Source organism: Coregonus clupeaformis, chromosome 5 (assembly GCF_020615455.1).
Source record: "Coregonus clupeaformis isolate EN_2021a chromosome 5, ASM2061545v1, whole genome shotgun sequence".
NCBI lineage: Eukaryota > Metazoa > Chordata > Actinopteri > Salmoniformes > Salmonidae > Coregonus > Coregonus clupeaformis.
Genome location: NC_059196.1, coordinates 30,963,477 through 30,981,436, shown reverse-complemented (window position 1 = coordinate 30,981,436; position 17,960 = coordinate 30,963,477). Strand labels below are relative to the sequence as shown.

General features: G+C 46.4%; 1 protein-coding gene and 1 long non-coding RNA gene across 2 annotated transcripts; one reads left to right on the top strand and one right to left on the bottom strand.

Moving 5' to 3' along the window:
• Positions 1 to 1,845: 1,845 nt before the first annotated feature.
• LOC121567170 (vomeronasal type-2 receptor 26-like) lies at positions 1,846 to 16,915 on the bottom strand. Its single transcript, XM_041877103.2, has 2 exons — positions 16,835 to 16,915; positions 1,846 to 2,274 (listed from the first exon to the last, which is right to left on the bottom strand). The coding sequence occupies exons 1-2, from the start codon at positions 16,862 to 16,864 to the stop codon at positions 1,846 to 1,848; spliced, it is 459 nt and encodes a 152-aa protein (XP_041733037.2). The 5' UTR covers positions 16,865 to 16,915.
• Positions 4,775 to 10,087, top strand: LOC121567171. Its single transcript, XR_006001061.1, has 3 exons — positions 4,775 to 4,863; positions 6,136 to 6,236; positions 9,408 to 10,087. It is a non-coding gene; the product is annotated as an uncharacterized LOC121567171 (long non-coding RNA).
• Positions 16,916 to 17,960: the final 1,045 nt, after the last annotated feature.

Sequence of the window (17,960 nt, the reverse complement as noted above, 5' to 3'; positions counted from 1 at the left end):
GACCGGACCAGGTGTGCAACGGGGAGCCAGAAAAGGAGAGGACAGTAAGGTTGACGTCACGCCCGGGAGCCGGAGCCGCCACCGAGGCTAAATGTCCACCTGGACCCTCCCCTAAGGAGTCAGGTTTTGCGGCCGGAGTCCGCACCTTTGGAAGGGGGTACTGTCACGCCCTGACATAGAGATCTCTAGTTGGTTTGGTCAGGGTGTGAATATCTAGAATGTGTATATCTATGTTGGCCGGGTGTGGTTCCCAATCAGAGGCAGCTGTCGATCGTTGTCTCTGATTGGGGATCATACTTAGGTAGCCATTTTGCCTACCTATGTTGTGGGATCTTGTTTCTGTTTGGCTTGTTGGATATTTAGCCTTTTGAACGTCACGTTCTGTTGGATTTTGTTATTTTGTCGGTGTTTATAAAATAAATGACTATGTACGCATACCACGCTGCACCTTGGTCCAATCCTTTACTCAGCGAACGTGACAATGTGTTTCTCTTGGCAGTAAGGACAAATTGGGAGACTAGTAAGGACACATTTAAATGTTTTAAATATTTTTTGTATATATATACTTACAGGGGTCCTAAAATTCCAAATCAAATGGCTAAATGAGACTGGGTATGACCATCTTAAAACAATTCCATATGTTAGCTTAGTAGAAACCCAGCCCCGGGCCTTTAGACCTTAGGGATTATCAACTAGATTCAGTTGCGGGCCGATTTTTCTTTGAGTGGATGGTCAGGGTTCTGGAACATAATTACAAATAATTTGTAGACTGCAAATTGACCGCAGAAGCCCAAATGGATATAATATTTGACAAAAATATAATCATTCCAAACCTTGCTTACAATCACATATTAGCAGACACTCTTATTCAGAGTGACTGACAGGAGCAAATAGGGTTACAAGCCTTGCTCAAGGGCACATCGACAGATATTTCATCTAGTCGTTTCTAGGATTCGAACCAGCGACCTTTCAGTTACTGGTCCAACACTCTTAACCACTAGGCTACCTGCTGCGATATGTACAGGTTATCTCCCAATTAGGTGTGGGAATACTTTGGAACATATTTCTAAAATTAAAAAACGCTGAATTGCTGGTGTTTTTACAGTCTTTTATGTAAAATATAAATAGTACCTCAGATTTTGAGAAGACTAGTTAGCATGACTCGTGACTACCGGTGTGGAGGTAACTACTCCCTATTGTTATTAGGTATTCACTGTGTATTTATTAGTATTATTATTATTTATTCCTCAAGTCACTATTTCTATATATTTTTTCTTTAACTGCATTTTTGGAAAAGGACGAGTAAGTAAGCATTTCACTGTTAGTCTGCACCCGTTGTTTACCAAGCATGTGGCAAATAAAATTAGATTCTATTTTATTTGAAGAGGGAGTGATGGGGAGTGGAGAGGTTCCCACAGTGGGTATGCAGACAGTGGAATAAGCCTGTTTTCATTTTGGTGTACGATGAGGGACACAAACTCACACACACACGCTCAAACTCACACACACACACACACACACACACACACACACACTGACTGGGTGATGAAGGAATCATGTGTAGGGGATCTGTCAGTGCTGTCAGACTGTCAGACACAATACTAACTCTTACACCATGAGTAGACACTATGTCATCTTTATTGGTATTGTTGAGTTTATGTAGAGGTATTTCATTCTGACACATTATAAGAACACATACTAATATTAACAAAGTAATATAGTGAAGGAATAGCAGGAAATTAATGTTTTCAAACAGAGGACATTCCCCCTGTTGAATTGAATATCAACGATACCCTAAATCCCGATATGAACATGTGTACGTTCATATGTGTTTATTGGTGGTTTCTATTTTTCCATCATGTGTTTCTTGGTGTTTCTCTCTGGTCTCAGGAGGATGATGAAACACTTTGGAGCAAACAGACAGAACAGCAGCCCAAAGCTGGAGGCCAGGATGGCAAAGATCTCTACAGCTACTGTGAACTTCCCAGGAGAGCTGACGTAGGCTGGGATGAAGGAGATCCACACGGCACAGAAGATCAGCATGCTGAAGGTGATGAACTTGGCCTCGTTGAAGTTGTCTGGGAGTTTCCTGGCCAGGAAGGCTAAGAGGAGACAGAGAGAGGCCAGCAGGCCGATGTAGCCCAGCACCAGAGAGAAGCCGACCACAGAGCCCACCTCACACTCCAGGACCACTCTCGGCCCCCGACCCTCTCTGCCCCCTCTCTCAGCAGGTCGGGGTGGAGCTAGGGTCAGCCACAGCACACAGATCAGCACCTGTGGAAGGGAAAGGGTTGGAAGGAAAAAGCAAGCGCAGTTACCATAAGAAATAATATGGTCAGTAAACAAGTTTCCATCCACAGTTTTTAAGCGAGTAAAGTCATACCGTATAATTTTTTTTACGACAGCTGTGATGGAAACAGGACGTTTCGGTACAATTTTATAAATGCAGACAGATAATTGTTCGTTCGACAAAGTGGGATCTTTTTGAGTCGAGAAATGGTGGTAGAAACAACTTTATTAGCAAATATTGATATAATAACCATCATATCAAAGTAAACTTGGAGTCACTCAATTACGTGGTGTGTGGTCCTCCATGTAGTTTATTAGGCTACAGATAAAATAAGTTATGATGAATTTAGCTAGGACTGTCTGGGAGTGGTCTGAGTGGGGAGGGGAAAACTGAAAACTAGATGTTATTGGCTGAGAGATTCGGAGCTCTCTTTCTTTATGGTCTAGCAAAGTTGATGTCCTCGCCCCCGTGGAAATCGAATTAACATTTATTTACATACACTCAATTCGTATTTGGTAGCATTGCCGTTAAATTGTTTAACTTGGGTCAAACATTTCGGGTAGCTTTCCACAAGCTTCCCACAATAAGTTGGATGAATTTTGGCCCATTCCTCCTGACAGAGCTGGTGTAACTGAGTCAGGTTTTTAGGCCTCCTTGCTCGCATACGGTTTTTCAGTTCTGCCCACACATTTTCTATAAGATTGAGGTCAGGGCTTTGTGATGGCCACTCCAGTACCTTGACTTTGTTGTCCTCAAGCCATTTTGCCACAACTTTGGAAGCATGCTTGGGATTATTGTCCATTTGGAAGACCCATTTGCGACCAAACTATATCTTCCTGACTGATGTCTTGAGATGTTGTTTCAATATATCCACATAATTTTCCTTCCTCATAATGCCATCTATTTTGTGAAGTGCACCAGTCCCTCCTGCAGCAAAGCACCCCCACAGCATGATGCTGCCACCCCCTGTGCTTCACGGTTGGGTGGTGTTCTTCGGCTTGCAAGCTTTCCCCTTTTTCCTCCAAACATATCGATGGTCATTATGGCCAAACAGTTCTATTTTAGTTTAATCAGACCAGAGGACATTTCTCCAAAAAGTACGATCTGTGTCCCCATGTGCAGTTGCAAACCTGTAGTCTGGCTTTTTTATGGCGGTTTTAGAGCAGTGGCTTCTTCCTTGCTGAGCTGCCTTTCAGGTTATGTCGATATAGGGCTCGTTTTACTGTGGATATAGATACTTTTGTACCTGTTTCCTCCAGCATCTTCACAAGGTCCTTTGCTGTTTTTCTGGGATTGATTTGCACTTTTCACACCAAAGTACGTTCATCTCTAGGAGACAGAACGCGTCGGTATGACGGCTGCGTGGTCCCATGGTGTTTATACTTGTGTGCTATTGTTTGACCAGATGAACGTGGTACCTTCAGGCGTTTGGAAATTGCTCCCGAGGATGAACCAGACTTGTGGAGGTTTACAATTTTCTTTCTGAGGTCTTGGCTGATTTCTTTTGATTTTCCCATGATGTCAAGCAAAGAGGCGCTGAGTTTGAAGGTAGGCCTTGAAATACATCCACAGGTACACCTCCAATTGACTCAAAAGACGTCAATTAGCTTATCAGAAGCTTCTAAAGCCATGACATCATTTCCTGGAATTTTCCAAGCTGTTTAAAGGCTGCATCTTGTTATGCCCTCCTCTTCTACAGACTGTGGGACTGGCTTTACTGCCTCTGTGCTCTGCCAGTCTGACGGGTGGTGGGATGGAGAGCGAAATAAAGTGTGAAGGTATTCAACCTAATATAACCTGTCATTAGTCACATAGTTGTAAAGTCACTTGTGGAGCTTGTATTGCACATATTGTGAAGTTTATTTCCATGATAGTTAATGGTCTCCATGCTCCTCTTCACCTGCCTTACTGTTTGTCTGTGGCCTCACTAGGGTTGGAGCTCCACGCCTCCCTGGGGAAAGAGAGGGGAGTGCGCCCCAGCTGGAGGTGCTGCTCCTGAGGGAGATCTGAAGGGGAGACCTGGGTCTTTCACAACTGGGACCAGGCCCACAGAGAAATGGTTGTTATGGAAACAGCTATCCTCCCTTTAGATTTCCAAAACTATGTTTTGCTGTGATCCCTGATACACTCAGACACACACTTTAAGTTCTGGCTGTCTGCTGTTCATTTACTTGACCTTTTCACATGGTCTCCCACTGTAGGCCTACAAGTGTGTTGGTGTGTGGTGTAATTGTTTGTGTGTTTTTCTAGAGATAGTATCCTCTAGAGGTGTGAGAGCCATTTCAGTTTAGAAAATGAGGCCAATGGGGACGTGTGTGTACTCTCCATGTGTCAATCTGTGTGTGTGTGTGTGTGTGTGTGTGTGTGTTTTCTGTCTGAGTGTGTGTGCGTGCGTGCCAATGTGAGGTTAGTCTCATTTTAGAAGCTGTATCCAGTGGGGACTGAGGGTGTATTCACCCCCTGCTCAGTCCATAGCTGCCCTGGCAGATGTAAACATCAAGTCAACACTGCTATTATACAGTAGGATCCAAGGTGACCAGAAGGTCAGTGAGGAGGAACCATGGCGCCAAGAGGTAAGAAACCTCTTCAATACTCTCTCTTCAAAACTATGTAGTGAGTGAGTAAATGAGTGATTTTCTTTGGCTCTGATAAACACTTGTATGTTATGGATGGTATGCTTACCAAGCATCTGTTTCATAATCCCTGGGATAAATATATGACTTTGGACAATAATTGGGTTTTAAATGTACATTTACTAACGAGCTATCGTTACGAGAAACATCCATGATTATAGTTTGGTCATATTCCAAACTAGCTCTCACAAATCAGAATTAGACGTTCATCCATGTTTCCCAAATGTCAAATGTCGAAGCTGTTGCAAACTTGAAATATTTAAGAGTTTAAGGTTAAGTTCAAAATATTGAATTAACTCCAAATGGTTAAGGTAAGGGTTAAGGTTTGGGCTAGGCTTAAAACAAAAATCACAAAAACTTCATTTATACTTTATTTTTGAACCTTTGGAATTAGAGGCAGATGCTTACACCCATCGACAACACCCTCGGAAAACCAAAACCTACTTGAAGTTCACAGCGCTCACTGTTGCCCCTAGTGGCCAGTTTACACATAATCTTCCGACTTCCTCAGACATGGATGGACGTTGAATACTGACTTTTAGCAACTTTGAGGATTTGTGGGCTGTGTTTTATTTTGGTTGAACCCTTTAGAGTCGATCTAAGTAACATAAAAAAAAAATCCTCTTCAAAATCCGTCAGTTTAAGATAGAGATATCTGTATCCACTGTATCTGGCGATGTTGCACTTCCTCATCTGCGATGTTTGTCAGACCATGAGGCATCCCGAATATCGGACTTCTCACAAAATTGTCTGTAGCGTCTGAACGGTTTGACCTACAAACTATTATGACCACTGTATGGAAAGGGGAGACTCTCGTTTTGCTCTACGAACCCCTACAAGTGTCACAGGACGTGTCTGAAGGTAACCGGTACCGGTTTAACAAAAAATAGTGGAAGTATGAAGGTCGTTTTGTGCCTACCCAAAAAAGGGCTTAAATATGTGTAATATATATATATATATATATATATATATATATATATATATATATATATACATATCCTGAACTTTCTTATATCTCCTAGACATAGGACAAACACTTCAAAACCTTGTTTTTATTATTTATTTTTTGACTGTCTTTTCTGCCATTTATGAACGTGTTATTCAATGCGTTTCTCCGGCTATACTAGTGAAGGTGTGTGTGTGTGTGTGTGTGTGTGTGTGCGTGTGTGTGTGTGTGTGTGTTGAGGTGTTCTGATGTGTTCTGTCATGCAGCTTCAGGTCAGGTGGAGTCGTCCTGCAGGCTGTTTCCTGCTCTACTGATGGTGGCCTGGATCGTTGGCTGTGCGGTGGTCATCTACTTAGTCTTCGCCTAGGTATGCTGTGTCTGTGTCTGTGTGTGTGTGTCTGTGTCTGTGTCTGTGTGTGTGTCTGTGTATGTGTATGTGTCTGTGTATGTGTCTGTGTGTGTGTCTGTGTCTGTGTGTGTGTCTGTGTCTGTGTCTGTGTCTGTGTCTGTGTATGTGTCTGTGTGTGTGTCTGTGTCTGTGTATGTGTCTGTGTGTGTGTGTGTGTCTGTGTATGTGTATGTGTCCGTGTGTGTGTCTATGTCTGTGTGTGTGTCTGTGTCTGTGTGTGTGTCTGTGTCTGTGTGTGTGTCTGTGTCTGTGTGTGTGTCTGTGTCTGTGTGTGTGTGTGTGTCTGTGTGTGTGTCTGTGTCTGTGTCTGTGTATGTGTCTGTGTGTGTGTCTGTGTATGTGTCTGTGTGTGTGTCTGTGTCTGTGTGTGTGTCTGTGTCTGTGTGTGTGTGTGTGTGTGTGTCTCTGTGTGTGTATGTGTATGTGTCTGTGTGTGTGTCTGTGTCTGTGTCTGTGTCTGTGTGTGTGTCTGTGTATGTGTCTGTGTATGTGTCTGTGTGTGTGTCTGTGTGTGTGTGTGTGTGTCTGTGTCTGTGTCTTTGTATGTGTCTGTGTGTGTGTCTGTGTATGTGTCTGTGTCTGTGTCTGTGTATGTGTATGTGTCTGTGAGTGTGTCTGTGTCTGTGTCTGTGTGTGTGTCTGTGTATGTGTCTGTGTATGTGTCTGTGTGTGTGTCTGTGTCTGTGTGTGTGTGTGTCTGTGTCTGTGTGTGTGTGTCTGTGTATGTGTCTGTGTCTGTGTCTGTGTCTGTGTATGTGTATGTGTCTGTGTGTGTGTCTGTGTCTGTGTGTCTGTGTGTGTGTCTGTGTCTGTGTGTGTGTCTGTGTGTGTGTCTGTGTCTGTGTCTGTGTCTGTGTCTGTGTATGTGTCTGTGTGTGTGTCTGTGTATGTGTCTGTGTGTGTGTCTGTGTATGTGTCTGTGTGTGTGTCTGTGTCTGTGTATGTGTATGTGTATGTGTATGTGTCTGTGTCTGTGTATGTGTCTGTGTGTGTGTCTGTGTGTGTGTCTGTGTGTGTGTATGTGTCTGTGTGTGTGTCTGTGTCTGTGTATGTGTCTGTGTGTGTGTCTGTGTGTGTGTGTGTGGACGTGTTTAACTATACCAGAAGTCCCCACAAGAAAAGTAAACCAAGAAAAATGTCATCAACTGGGGACCTTTTGTTTGTCCCCACAAGGTCACATGCTATCTCTAGGGGGTTTAGGGTTAAAATTAGGGTTAGGGTACAGGTTAGGGTTAGGGTTAGGGTACAGGTTAGGGTTAGGGTTAGGGTACAGGTTAGGGTTAGGGTTAGGGTACAGGTTAGGGTTAGGGTAAGGGTACAGGTTAGGGTTAGGGTTAGGGTACAGGTTAGGGTTAGGGTACAGGTTAGGGTTAGGGTTAGGGTACAGGTTAGGGTTAGGGTTAGGGTACAGGTTAGGGTTAGGGTACAGGTTAGGGTTAGGGTACAGGTTAGGGTTAGGGTTAGGGTAAGGGTTAGGGTTAGGGTAAGGGTACAGGTTAGGGTTAGGGTTAGGGTACAGGTTAGGGTTAGGGTACAGGTTAGGGTTAGGGTTAGGGTACAGGTTAGGGTTAGGGTAAGGGTACAGGTTAGGGTTAGGGTTAGGGTACAGGTTAGGGTTAGGGTACAGGTTAGGGTTAGGGTACAGGTTAGGGTTAGGGTTAGGGTTAGGGTACAGGTTAGGGTTAGGGTTAGGGTACAGGTTAGGGTTAGGGTTAGGGTACAGGTTAGGGTTAGGGTTAGGGTTAGGGTACAGGTTAGGGTTAGGGTACAGGTTAGGGTTAGGGTTAGGGTTAGGGTACAGGTTAGGGTTAGGGTTAGGGTACAGGTTAGGGTTAGGGTTAGGGTACAGGTTAGGGTTAGGGTTAGGGTACAGGTTAGGGTTAGGGTTAGGGTACAGGTTAGGGTTAGGGTTAGGGTACAGGTTAGGGTTAGGGTTAGGGTACAGGTTAGGGTTAGGGTTAGGGTTAGGGTTAGGGAGTTAGGGTACAGGTTAGGGTTAGGGTTAGGTACAGGTTAGGGTACAGGTTAGGGTTAGGGTACAGGTTAGGGTTAGGGTTAGGGTTAGGGTACAGGTTAGGGTTAGGGTACAGGTTAGGGTTAGGGTTAGGGTACAGGTTAGGGTTAGGGTACAGGTTAGGGTACAGGTTAGGGTTAGGGTTAGGGTACAGGTTAGGGTTAGGGTACAGGTTAGGGTACAGGTTAGGGTTAGGGTACAGGTTAGGGTTAGGGTTAGGGTACAGGTTAGGGTTAGGGTTAGGGTACAGGTTAGGGTTAGGGTTAGGGTACAGGTTAGGGTTAGGGTACAGTAGGGTTAGGTTAGGGTTAGGGTACAGGTTAGGGTTAGGGTTAGGGTTAGGGACAGGTTAGGGTTAGGGTACAGGTTAGGGTTAGGGTTAGGGTACAGGTTAGGGTTAGGAGGTTAGGTTAGGGTACAGGTTAGGGTTAGGTTAGGGTTAGGGTACAGGTTAGGGTTAGGGTTAGGGTACAGGTTAGGGTTAGGGTACAGGTTAGGGTTAGGGTTAGGGTACAGGTTAGGGTTAGGGTTAGGGTACAGGTTAGGGTTAGGGTTAGGGTACAGGTTAGGGTTAGGGTACAGGTAAGGGTTAGGGTTAGGGTAAGGGTTAGGGTTAGGGTACAGGTTAGGGTTAGGGTACAGGTTAGGGTTAGGGTTAGGGTTAGGGTTAGGGTACAGGTTAGGGTTAGGGTTAGGTTAGGGTTAGGGTACAGGTTAGGAGGTTAGGGTTAGGTTAGGGTACAGGTTAGGTACAGGTTAGGGTTAGGGTTAGGGTACAGGTTAGGGTTAGGGTAAGGGTTAGGGTTAGGGTTAGGGTACAGGTTAGGGTTAGGGTACAGGTTAGGGTTAGGGTTAGGGTACAGGTTAGGGTTAGGGTTAGGGTACAGGTTAGGGTTAGGGTTAGGGTAAGGGTTAGGGAAATAGGATTTTGAATGGGACTGAATTGTATGTCCCCACAAGGTTAGCTGTGCAATACTGTATGTGTGTGTGTGTGTGTGTGTGTGTGTACAGTATGTGTGTGTGTATACTGTGTGTGTGTGTGTGTATGTGAAAATGTATGTTACAGAATGGATATAATGAAGTTGGGTATGAACACCTCCCCTCTCTCCCAACAGAAGAGACTCCTAGTCTGTGTGCTTCATGTTGGAACTCACCTCCTGACTACAGGAAGCTGAACAGAAGGCAAAGCAAAGTACCAAGGGAACTGTGTTTTTCTGTCCATTGTGCATGTCCGTAAATAATCAGCAGCATCTACCGCACGCCCAAATTACTCTTAGGCCAATCAGATCAAGCATTACGTTTGTTTAAGTTTTGTGCGTTGGAGCTGCCAAATCGGTGAGAAGCTGCTCTTGTGATCACTGTCATGAAGCCACACCCATCCCAAATCGCGTTAGAGAAGTTCGGAACAAGAGTGTGTCGTCTATATAGAACTAATGAAGCTCAAATAGGAACTCATTACATGTAGTAATAAGGATTTCCATCAGCCTAATCGAGGTGTAGATTACATCACACATTACAGTGTTCCAACTTGTAAAGAAGGCTGCATGGGATTTGTCTTTTAACGCAACTCCGAGCAGCCAATGGCATTGTCCGCTTTAGGGGTGATGATGGGAGCCACTTGTGGATCTGACAGCTCTAACACAGTTCCACATCAGACACTGCCGGCTAGCATGGATCTGGTAGAATCTAGCCCTTGCTGACTGTCAGTGTCAATGTGTGATCTTTATATTGTTTCCCTATCTGTGGCTCACACATGATATTTCATAAAGGATCTGTCTGTACTCAATCTGTACAATCTGTACATAGAGATGGATGTTTCTGTAGTATAAGGCTGTGTTGCCATACAGTAAAACAACCCTTCTGTACCAGATGCCTATGACCCTGAATGCCCCACTATCTTGTGAAATTGTGGCAGCTGTGGTGGTGTAATGAGTGGTGATGAACCCACCATGGTTCAGCTGTGGTTATATAAAGTCCTTGAGTGGTGATGAACCTTCAGCTATCCATTATCACAGTTGTTCTTGTTACATGATGTGCTAAAATTATAGGTTTTGTAACTGTGTGTGTGTGTGTGTGTGTGTGTGTGTGTGTGTGTGTGTGTGTGTGTGTGTGTGTGTGTGTGTGTGTGTGTGTGTGTCACACATTTGGTAATACCCATCTAAAACATCAGATGTGATGATGTGGTTTCCATGGTTACTGAAAGTCCCCCATCAGTTCTTTTTTTTTACTTCCCATAAGCAAGAGTGTGAGCACTTCTCTTGATGGAGGAGGTTACGGATGAAGAGGGAAGAGAATAAAGTTGATGTCTGGCCTTTTAAAAGCACTATTGCTCACAATTATAGTTGTCAGTTACGTTACCAGCAAAATTATTGTAATCAGATAACGATACTTTTGAAGAACTAAATGATTACTTAATGGATTACTTTTAAATTCAGAAAGGATGTTTGAAAAAACTAATATGACACCTTTCGGTTATCTCAATGATATTCAATTAATCAAAACCAATGGGGGGCCCCTGGAGTTCAAGGCCCCTGGAGGTCAGGGCCCCTGGGCAAGTGCCCTTCGTGCCTGGTCGGTAATTCGGCCATAATTACTACAAGTTTAGATAGCTGGCTAGACTAACTTACCAATGAAAACATTTTTGGGCTGACATGGGCTAATTGAGTGACTGACATAACAAGAGGAAAACTGCTGATGCATAACCAACATTTCGAAACTGCACCTTGTGAATTATGTTATTCTAACTCTCAACAGTAAGTTAAAACCCAGACTGAGTTCCTACATTTAAAAAAAAGTATCTAAATAAACTTGGTCGGGGGGCCCTAAGTGACCGCTTATATCGCTTATGTCTAGGGCCGGCCCTGAGTACACCACGTTACTGTGTAATAAAAATACTTCCAGTTGCAGGGCCTCAACACCTACATTGAAGTTCATGTGTTAATTCATGTTTATTACCTTGGATTATTCACACAGGAATGCACACGTCGGTGTATAAACGCCTCAGGCCAAAGCTGTTCCTTCAAAACATAATGTACAGTACGTGTCATAAACACTGTGTTGGTGTTAGGCACCTCAATGAAGGTTAAGTGTGTTGTTCCTATCTGTAACCAGGGTGGAAAGTGCCCCACGGAGTGCTGATCAAGAATCAGCTGAGGTCATCACTTAAAGTCATGTAAAACTACACTGACACAAGAACATAAAACTGATGTCAGGTCTGCCGGGCGTTCTATGGTCTGTCTCCATAAAACTTAGTATGGAGAATGTTGTCTTGATCTTTAGTCCCCATTGATAGGTGTTACCAACTCATGTTACCATTCTCAAACAGTCGTGAGATAACGCTGCCTTTTGAATCATCATAAATTAAAGATTTTAGTTCCTCAAGAGAATTAAGGAAGTGGCAACAGTCATCAGAGGTGTTAGAATAAGTGGGAGTGTTAAAACGTATGGTATTTGGTGCAGTGTTGCTTACAGTGATATTCTGCGAACACAGTCTGCAGAGGCTAAATGAGTGATGACTAGAAAAAAAAAGCTTTGGCAAGTTAATTGATGATCAGATGATTAGCAGGCACTGTGGATCTTGGATATGATCACTAGCTGCACCAGTTTTAAAAACTCAATTCTGCATGCAGTATTTTAACTAGCCACATGGTGTCCCTGTTTTGCCAGACTCCTACATGGTTGCACTGAAGGTTGAGTTACACCAAGAGGAAAGCTTTTTGTTCTGTGTAAGGCAACAGGCCAGGATTCAATCAAAGGCGCGTTACAGAGCAGGCCACTATAACAGGCTTTTAAAAGTAATTTATACTTGAGCTGACGGTAGTGTTTACCATGAATGCGATCTCTGCAAACGTCAGAGAATTTTTTTTTTTTAAAGGCGTATTGTAGGCTGTCTAGTGCGCTGCTCTATAATGTTTCTTGAATTAAAACCTGGCCAGTCATTTAACATGAGCTTTGTAATAATTCCTGGGGGATATGTCATCATGTGGAGTGTCTGTGACCGGCAGTATTCTACTGTCTGTTGTCATGGTTACCATAGCATCAACACCACAGCACCCAGCCATATTGGCCGCAGATGTCCATTTTCAGTCACATACATTGTCAATGATCTGTGTCTACAGTAAGAAACATGACATCATTACACGATGAAAGACACAAATGAGATTGTCCACATTTCATTTCCTACTTTGATGCACGCTGTAAATCATCATAGCAGTCGCGCTCATGGCTCCTCCTGGCTACGATCCCTCCTCCTCTGTTTCCAATGTGCTGTCTGTCTGTCTGTCTGTCTGTCTGTCTGTCTGTCTGTCTGTCTGTCTGTCTGTCTGTCTGTCTGTCAGTGTGATCACAGTGTTTACTTCATAGTAATGGTTGAGGTCATGGCTCCTCTCCTCTGTGTCTCTCTCTTCTGACATCTGTCCCTACTGCCGGCCTGCCTGCCTGCCTGCCTGCCTGCCTGCCTGCCTGTCTGTCTGTGCTGTAAACGGCAGCTTTTTCTCACTAGTCATTTAAACCCTACCGGTCCCCCACTTTCTGTGAAGAAAGCATCCCTGGCTGAAAGACAGACTGCAGTCAAGACGTGTAGTCTAGCTGTAGGTAAGTATGAGAGTGAGAGGCCCTGTGTCCTGCTGTGAGACATCGATTCAGACGGAGGTTACATTGGGTGATTATGCTTGGCCTTCCTTTTATAATATGTGCACTTCAACGTAGGTATGCACACTTCAACGTAAGTGGGTTCTCCACAACAAGTGTAAAGTAAAGTGTCTCTTTCCAAGCAAATCGGCACTCCAGAGTAAGTGTACACTTCACTGTGGTCTGTATTCTAAAGAGTAAATATTCCTGCTGAAGTAAATATGCACTTCACACCCAACAGTAAATGTGCACCACCTCCCACGCAGTAAATACGTGCCCATGTCAGTTTGTGCGCCTGGGCCAGTATGTGTGTGTGTGTGTGTGTGTGTGCCAGTATGTGTGTGTGTGTGAGTGTGCGTCACTGTGTGTGTGTGTGTATGTGTGTGTGTGTGTGTGTGAGTCACTGTGTGTGTGTGTGTGTGTGAGTCACTGTGTGTGTGTGTGTGTGTGTGAGTGTGCGTCACTGTGTGTGTGTGTGTGCCTGCGTCGGTTCCCTCTCACATCCCAGTGTGATGTCTAAAACACCAGGAGCTGTCACACGACGGCTGCCAGGGCATTCCAAACATTCTGTGAGCGCTAGCCACACACAGACCACAGACCCCACTCTGAGGAACACCCAGAGGCCACCCTACAGGGACAACACACCAACACACCAACACACCACCCCTCTCCAGAGGCCACCCTACAGGGACAACACACCAACACACCACTGGAGAGGAACACCCAGAGGCCACCCTACAGGGACAACACACCAACACACCACTGGAGAGAACACCCAGAGGCCACCCTACAGGGACAACACACCAACACACCACTGGAGAGGAACGCCCAGAGGCCACCCTACAGGGACAACACACCAACACACCACTGGAGAGGAACACCCAGAGGCCACCCTACAGGGACAACACACCAACACACCACTGGAGAGGAACACCCAGAGGCCACCCTACAGGGACAACACACCAACACACCACTGGAGAGGAACACCCAGAGGCCACCCTACAGGGACAACACACCAACACACCACTGGAGAGGAACCCCAAGAGGCCACCCTACAGGGACAACACACCAACACACCACTGGAGAGGAACACCCAGAGGCCACCCTACAGGGACAACACACCAACACACCACCCCTCTCCAGAGGCCACCCTACAGGGACAACACACCAACACACCACCCCTCTCCAGAGGCCACCCTACAGGGACAACACACCAACACACCACCCCTCTCCAGAGGCCACCCTACAGGGACAACACACCAACACACCAACAAACCAACACACCACTGGAGACGAACACCCAGAGGCCACCCTACAGGGACAACACACCAACACACCAACAAACCAACACACCACTGGAAAGGAACACCCAGAGGCCACCCTACAGGGACAACACACCAACACACCAACACACCAACACACCACTGGAGAGGAACACCCAGAGGCCACCCTACAGGGACAACACACCAACACACCACTGGAGAGGAACACCCAGAGGCCACCCTACAGGGACAACACACCAACACACCACTGGAGAGGAACACCCAGAGGCCACCCTACAGGGACAACACACCAACACACCACTGGAGAGGAACACCCAGAGGCCACCCTACAGGGACAACACACCAACACACCACTGGAGAGGAACACCCAGAGGCCACCCTACAGGGACAACACACCAACACACCAACACACCACTGGAGAGGAACACCCAGAGGCCACCCTACAGGGACAACACACCAACACACCAACACACCACTGGAGAGGAACACCCAGAGGCCACCCTACAGGGACAACACACCAACACACCACTGGAGAGGAACACCCAGAGGCCACCCTACAGGGACAACACACCAACACACCACTGGAGAGGAACACCCAGAGGCCACCCTACAGGGACAGCACACCAACACACCACCCCTCTCCAGAGGCCACCCTACAGGGACAACACACCAACACACCACCCCTCTCCAGAGGCCACCCTACAGGGACAACACACCAACACACCACTGGAGAGGAACACCCAGAGGCCACCCTACAGGGACAACACACCAACACACCACTGGAGAGGAACACCCAGAGGCCACCCTACAGGGACAACACACCAACAAACCAACACACCACTGGAGAGGAACACCCAGAGGCCACCCTACAGGGACAACACACCACTGGAGAGGAACACCCAGAGGCCACCCTACAGGGACAACACACCAACACACCACTGGAGAGGAACACCCAGAGGCTGGAATGATGACGAGAGGAGGGAGGGTGTGGCCAAGGGGCAAAGGGGCATAAAAACATGAGGTAGTTAACCTCCCACCTCTGCCCTTTGGAAGAATTTAGGGGAAGGAGGAGGCAGGGGAGACATGGACATTGTATCGGTGACTGGAAAGTTCCCACCCGTCATGGTTCAACCTGATGCTGACCACCTGTCTTCCTCTCATCCCCTAAACTGGACATTACACTGGACTGAATGTTATGTTGATTTACTTAATTCTCAACCATCATCCCAGCTGGTTTATTATCATCTGTCTGTTACTGCTGACTACAGGGCTGACCACATGGCTGACTACATGGCTGACCACAGGGCTGACTACATGGCTGACTAAATGGCTGACCACAGGGCTGACCACAGGGCTGACTACATTGCTGACTACAGGGCTGGCCACAGGGCTGACCACAGGGCTGACTACAGGGCTGACCACAGGGCTGACTACATGGCTGACCACAGGGCTGACTACATGGCTGACTACAGGGCTGACCACAGGGCTGACCACAGGGCTGACTACATGGCTGACCACAGTGCTGACGACATGGCTGACTAAATGGCTGACCACAGTGCTGACCACAGGGCTGACTACATGGCTGACCACAGTGTTGACTACATGGCTGACCACAGTGCTGACGACATGGCTGACTAAATGGCTGACCACTGGGCTGACCACAGTGCTGACCACAGGGCTGACCTACTCTGCTGACCACAGTGCTGACCACAGTGCCAACCACAGTGCTGGCCACAGTGCTGAGCACAGTGCTGACCACAGTGCTGACCACAGGGCTGACCACAGTGCTGACCACAGGGCTGACCACAGTGCTGACCACAGTGCTGACCACAGGGCCGACCACAGTGCTGGCCACAGGGCTGACCACAGGGCTGACCACAGTATAATAAAGGTCAAACAGACACTGTGACAATCTGTCCAGATCTGACCATCTACGCTTCCTTTTTCACTCTCTCTTAGTTCCTCTGTTTAGTCCAGTGTAAAGTCCCTTGAATACTACCTCTGAATACTACATCTGAATACTACCACTGAATACTACCACTGATTATTACTGTTGAATGCTACAACTGAATACTACCGTTGATCATTACCACTGAAACTCTCAACGCTCTGAGTTGCAAACATGAAAATGGACTGGGACTGTGTCTACCAGCCCCAACCAAACTACTCTGACTTGGTCACAGTGACTCAGCAAGCCAAATGGCAGGCAGCTTGCCGGGAACATGCTGAGGTGTTGTAATGCTAGCTGTGATGCTAGGTAGCGTAGCCACTAATAGCACTGAAGGTGTGAGTGGGAATGGTGTGGAAACGCTGCTGCTGCCATAGGGTTGCGGGTGGTGTTAACCTACAGCAAGCTACCAAGCAGTGAGAGAGAGAGAGAGAGAGAGAGAGAGAGAGAGAGAGAGAGAGAGAGAGAGAGAGAGAGAGAGAGAGAGAGCTACATATAGTAAGAGAGAGAGAGAGAGAGAGAGAGCTACATATAGTGAGAGAGAGAGAGAGAGAGAGACGAGAGAGAGAGAGAGAGAGAGCTACATATTGTAAGAGAGAGAGAGAGAGGGAGGGAGAGACAGAAGGATGAGGGTCAGAGGTCGAGTCACGTAGAGATATGCTGAAGTTCACTGATTGCTGACCTGGGTATGAAGGGAGGGCTGGAGGTTCATATTTCATTCTCTCTCTGCTGGCTGTCAAAACTGTGCCAATAAATGTATTGCTAGGGCTGCTATCTCCCTGTCTCTTTCTGTATCTCTTGCTCTTTATTTCTGGCTCTTTTTCTTTCGGTATATATATTTTTCTCTCTGCATTTCTCCCTTTATCTACCTCTTTTCATGTATCTCTCTCTCTCTGTCAGGCTCTCTTCTCTGTAAGTGTATCTCTCTCCCTCTCATGTGTCAGTGTCTCTCTCTGCAGGCTGTCTCCTGAGTGCCAACAAATGTGCTTCTAATCAGGTGCAGGACAGTCTGGGGTATATTTAACATGTCCCCGGGGCGGCCATTAAGATACCCGCTCCACAAACCAGGCTCAGGGGAGGGAGGGCTCACACTGTGAAATTATGGGCGCGTTCCTCTGCCCAGGCGTTGCTGACACATGCCAGATCTTACAATTCCTGGATAGCTGTTTTACGTATCAGCTAACCACACCAATAATGTTACAGCAATCTGTCAGTAGAAGACACAGTCGATGACATGGCACGAAACCATTGGTTGATGCATGCAACGTCTGAGCAGGGGACACGACCCACGTCTCTCAACACAGCCAAAACGCCCTAAACACTCACCTAGTGTCAATGGTGAACAACTTGTTGTAGATGGACGCAGTCCTGGAGTCATGTCTCTCCCTAGGACTTAAATGAACAAACGATGTCACAATCAAGCCAAAACCAATGACTTAGGTCAACGGTACAACACTTCGCTCGTATTGTGACTGTTGACAAGACGGGATGGTATAACAGTTGAGGAATGACTTAAGTCAGTTCTGGATGGTCAGTCCTGCTGGTTTTTGTTTGTCCCTTCCTGCACACTTCATTTCTGAATTAAGGTCATTGATTGGCTAAGGGCTCTGTACACACACACACCTGGTTGGCCAGGTCTAAACCAATCAAAAGAGGTGGATGAGAGCCAGCATCCAGGGCAGGAGGAAGTAGCTGTGTAGCCCTGCTTTGAATCACATAGGACCTCCTCAACCAAACACAAGGTAAGCCTATGCCAGCGCCACCATTGTAGATGGCACAACGAGCTTATAGGGAAGAGCAGTGTTGGA

Excerpts from the sequence above, each read along its gene's own strand:
- LOC121567170 (XM_041877103.2), bottom strand. The coding sequence starts at position 16,864 with ATGAACCTCCAGCCCTCCCTTCATACCCAG. Across the intron at positions 2,275-16,834 it reads AGCCCTCCCTTCATACCCAG|GTGCTGATCTGTGTGCTGTG; the intron begins GTCAGCAATCAG and ends TCCCTTCCACAG.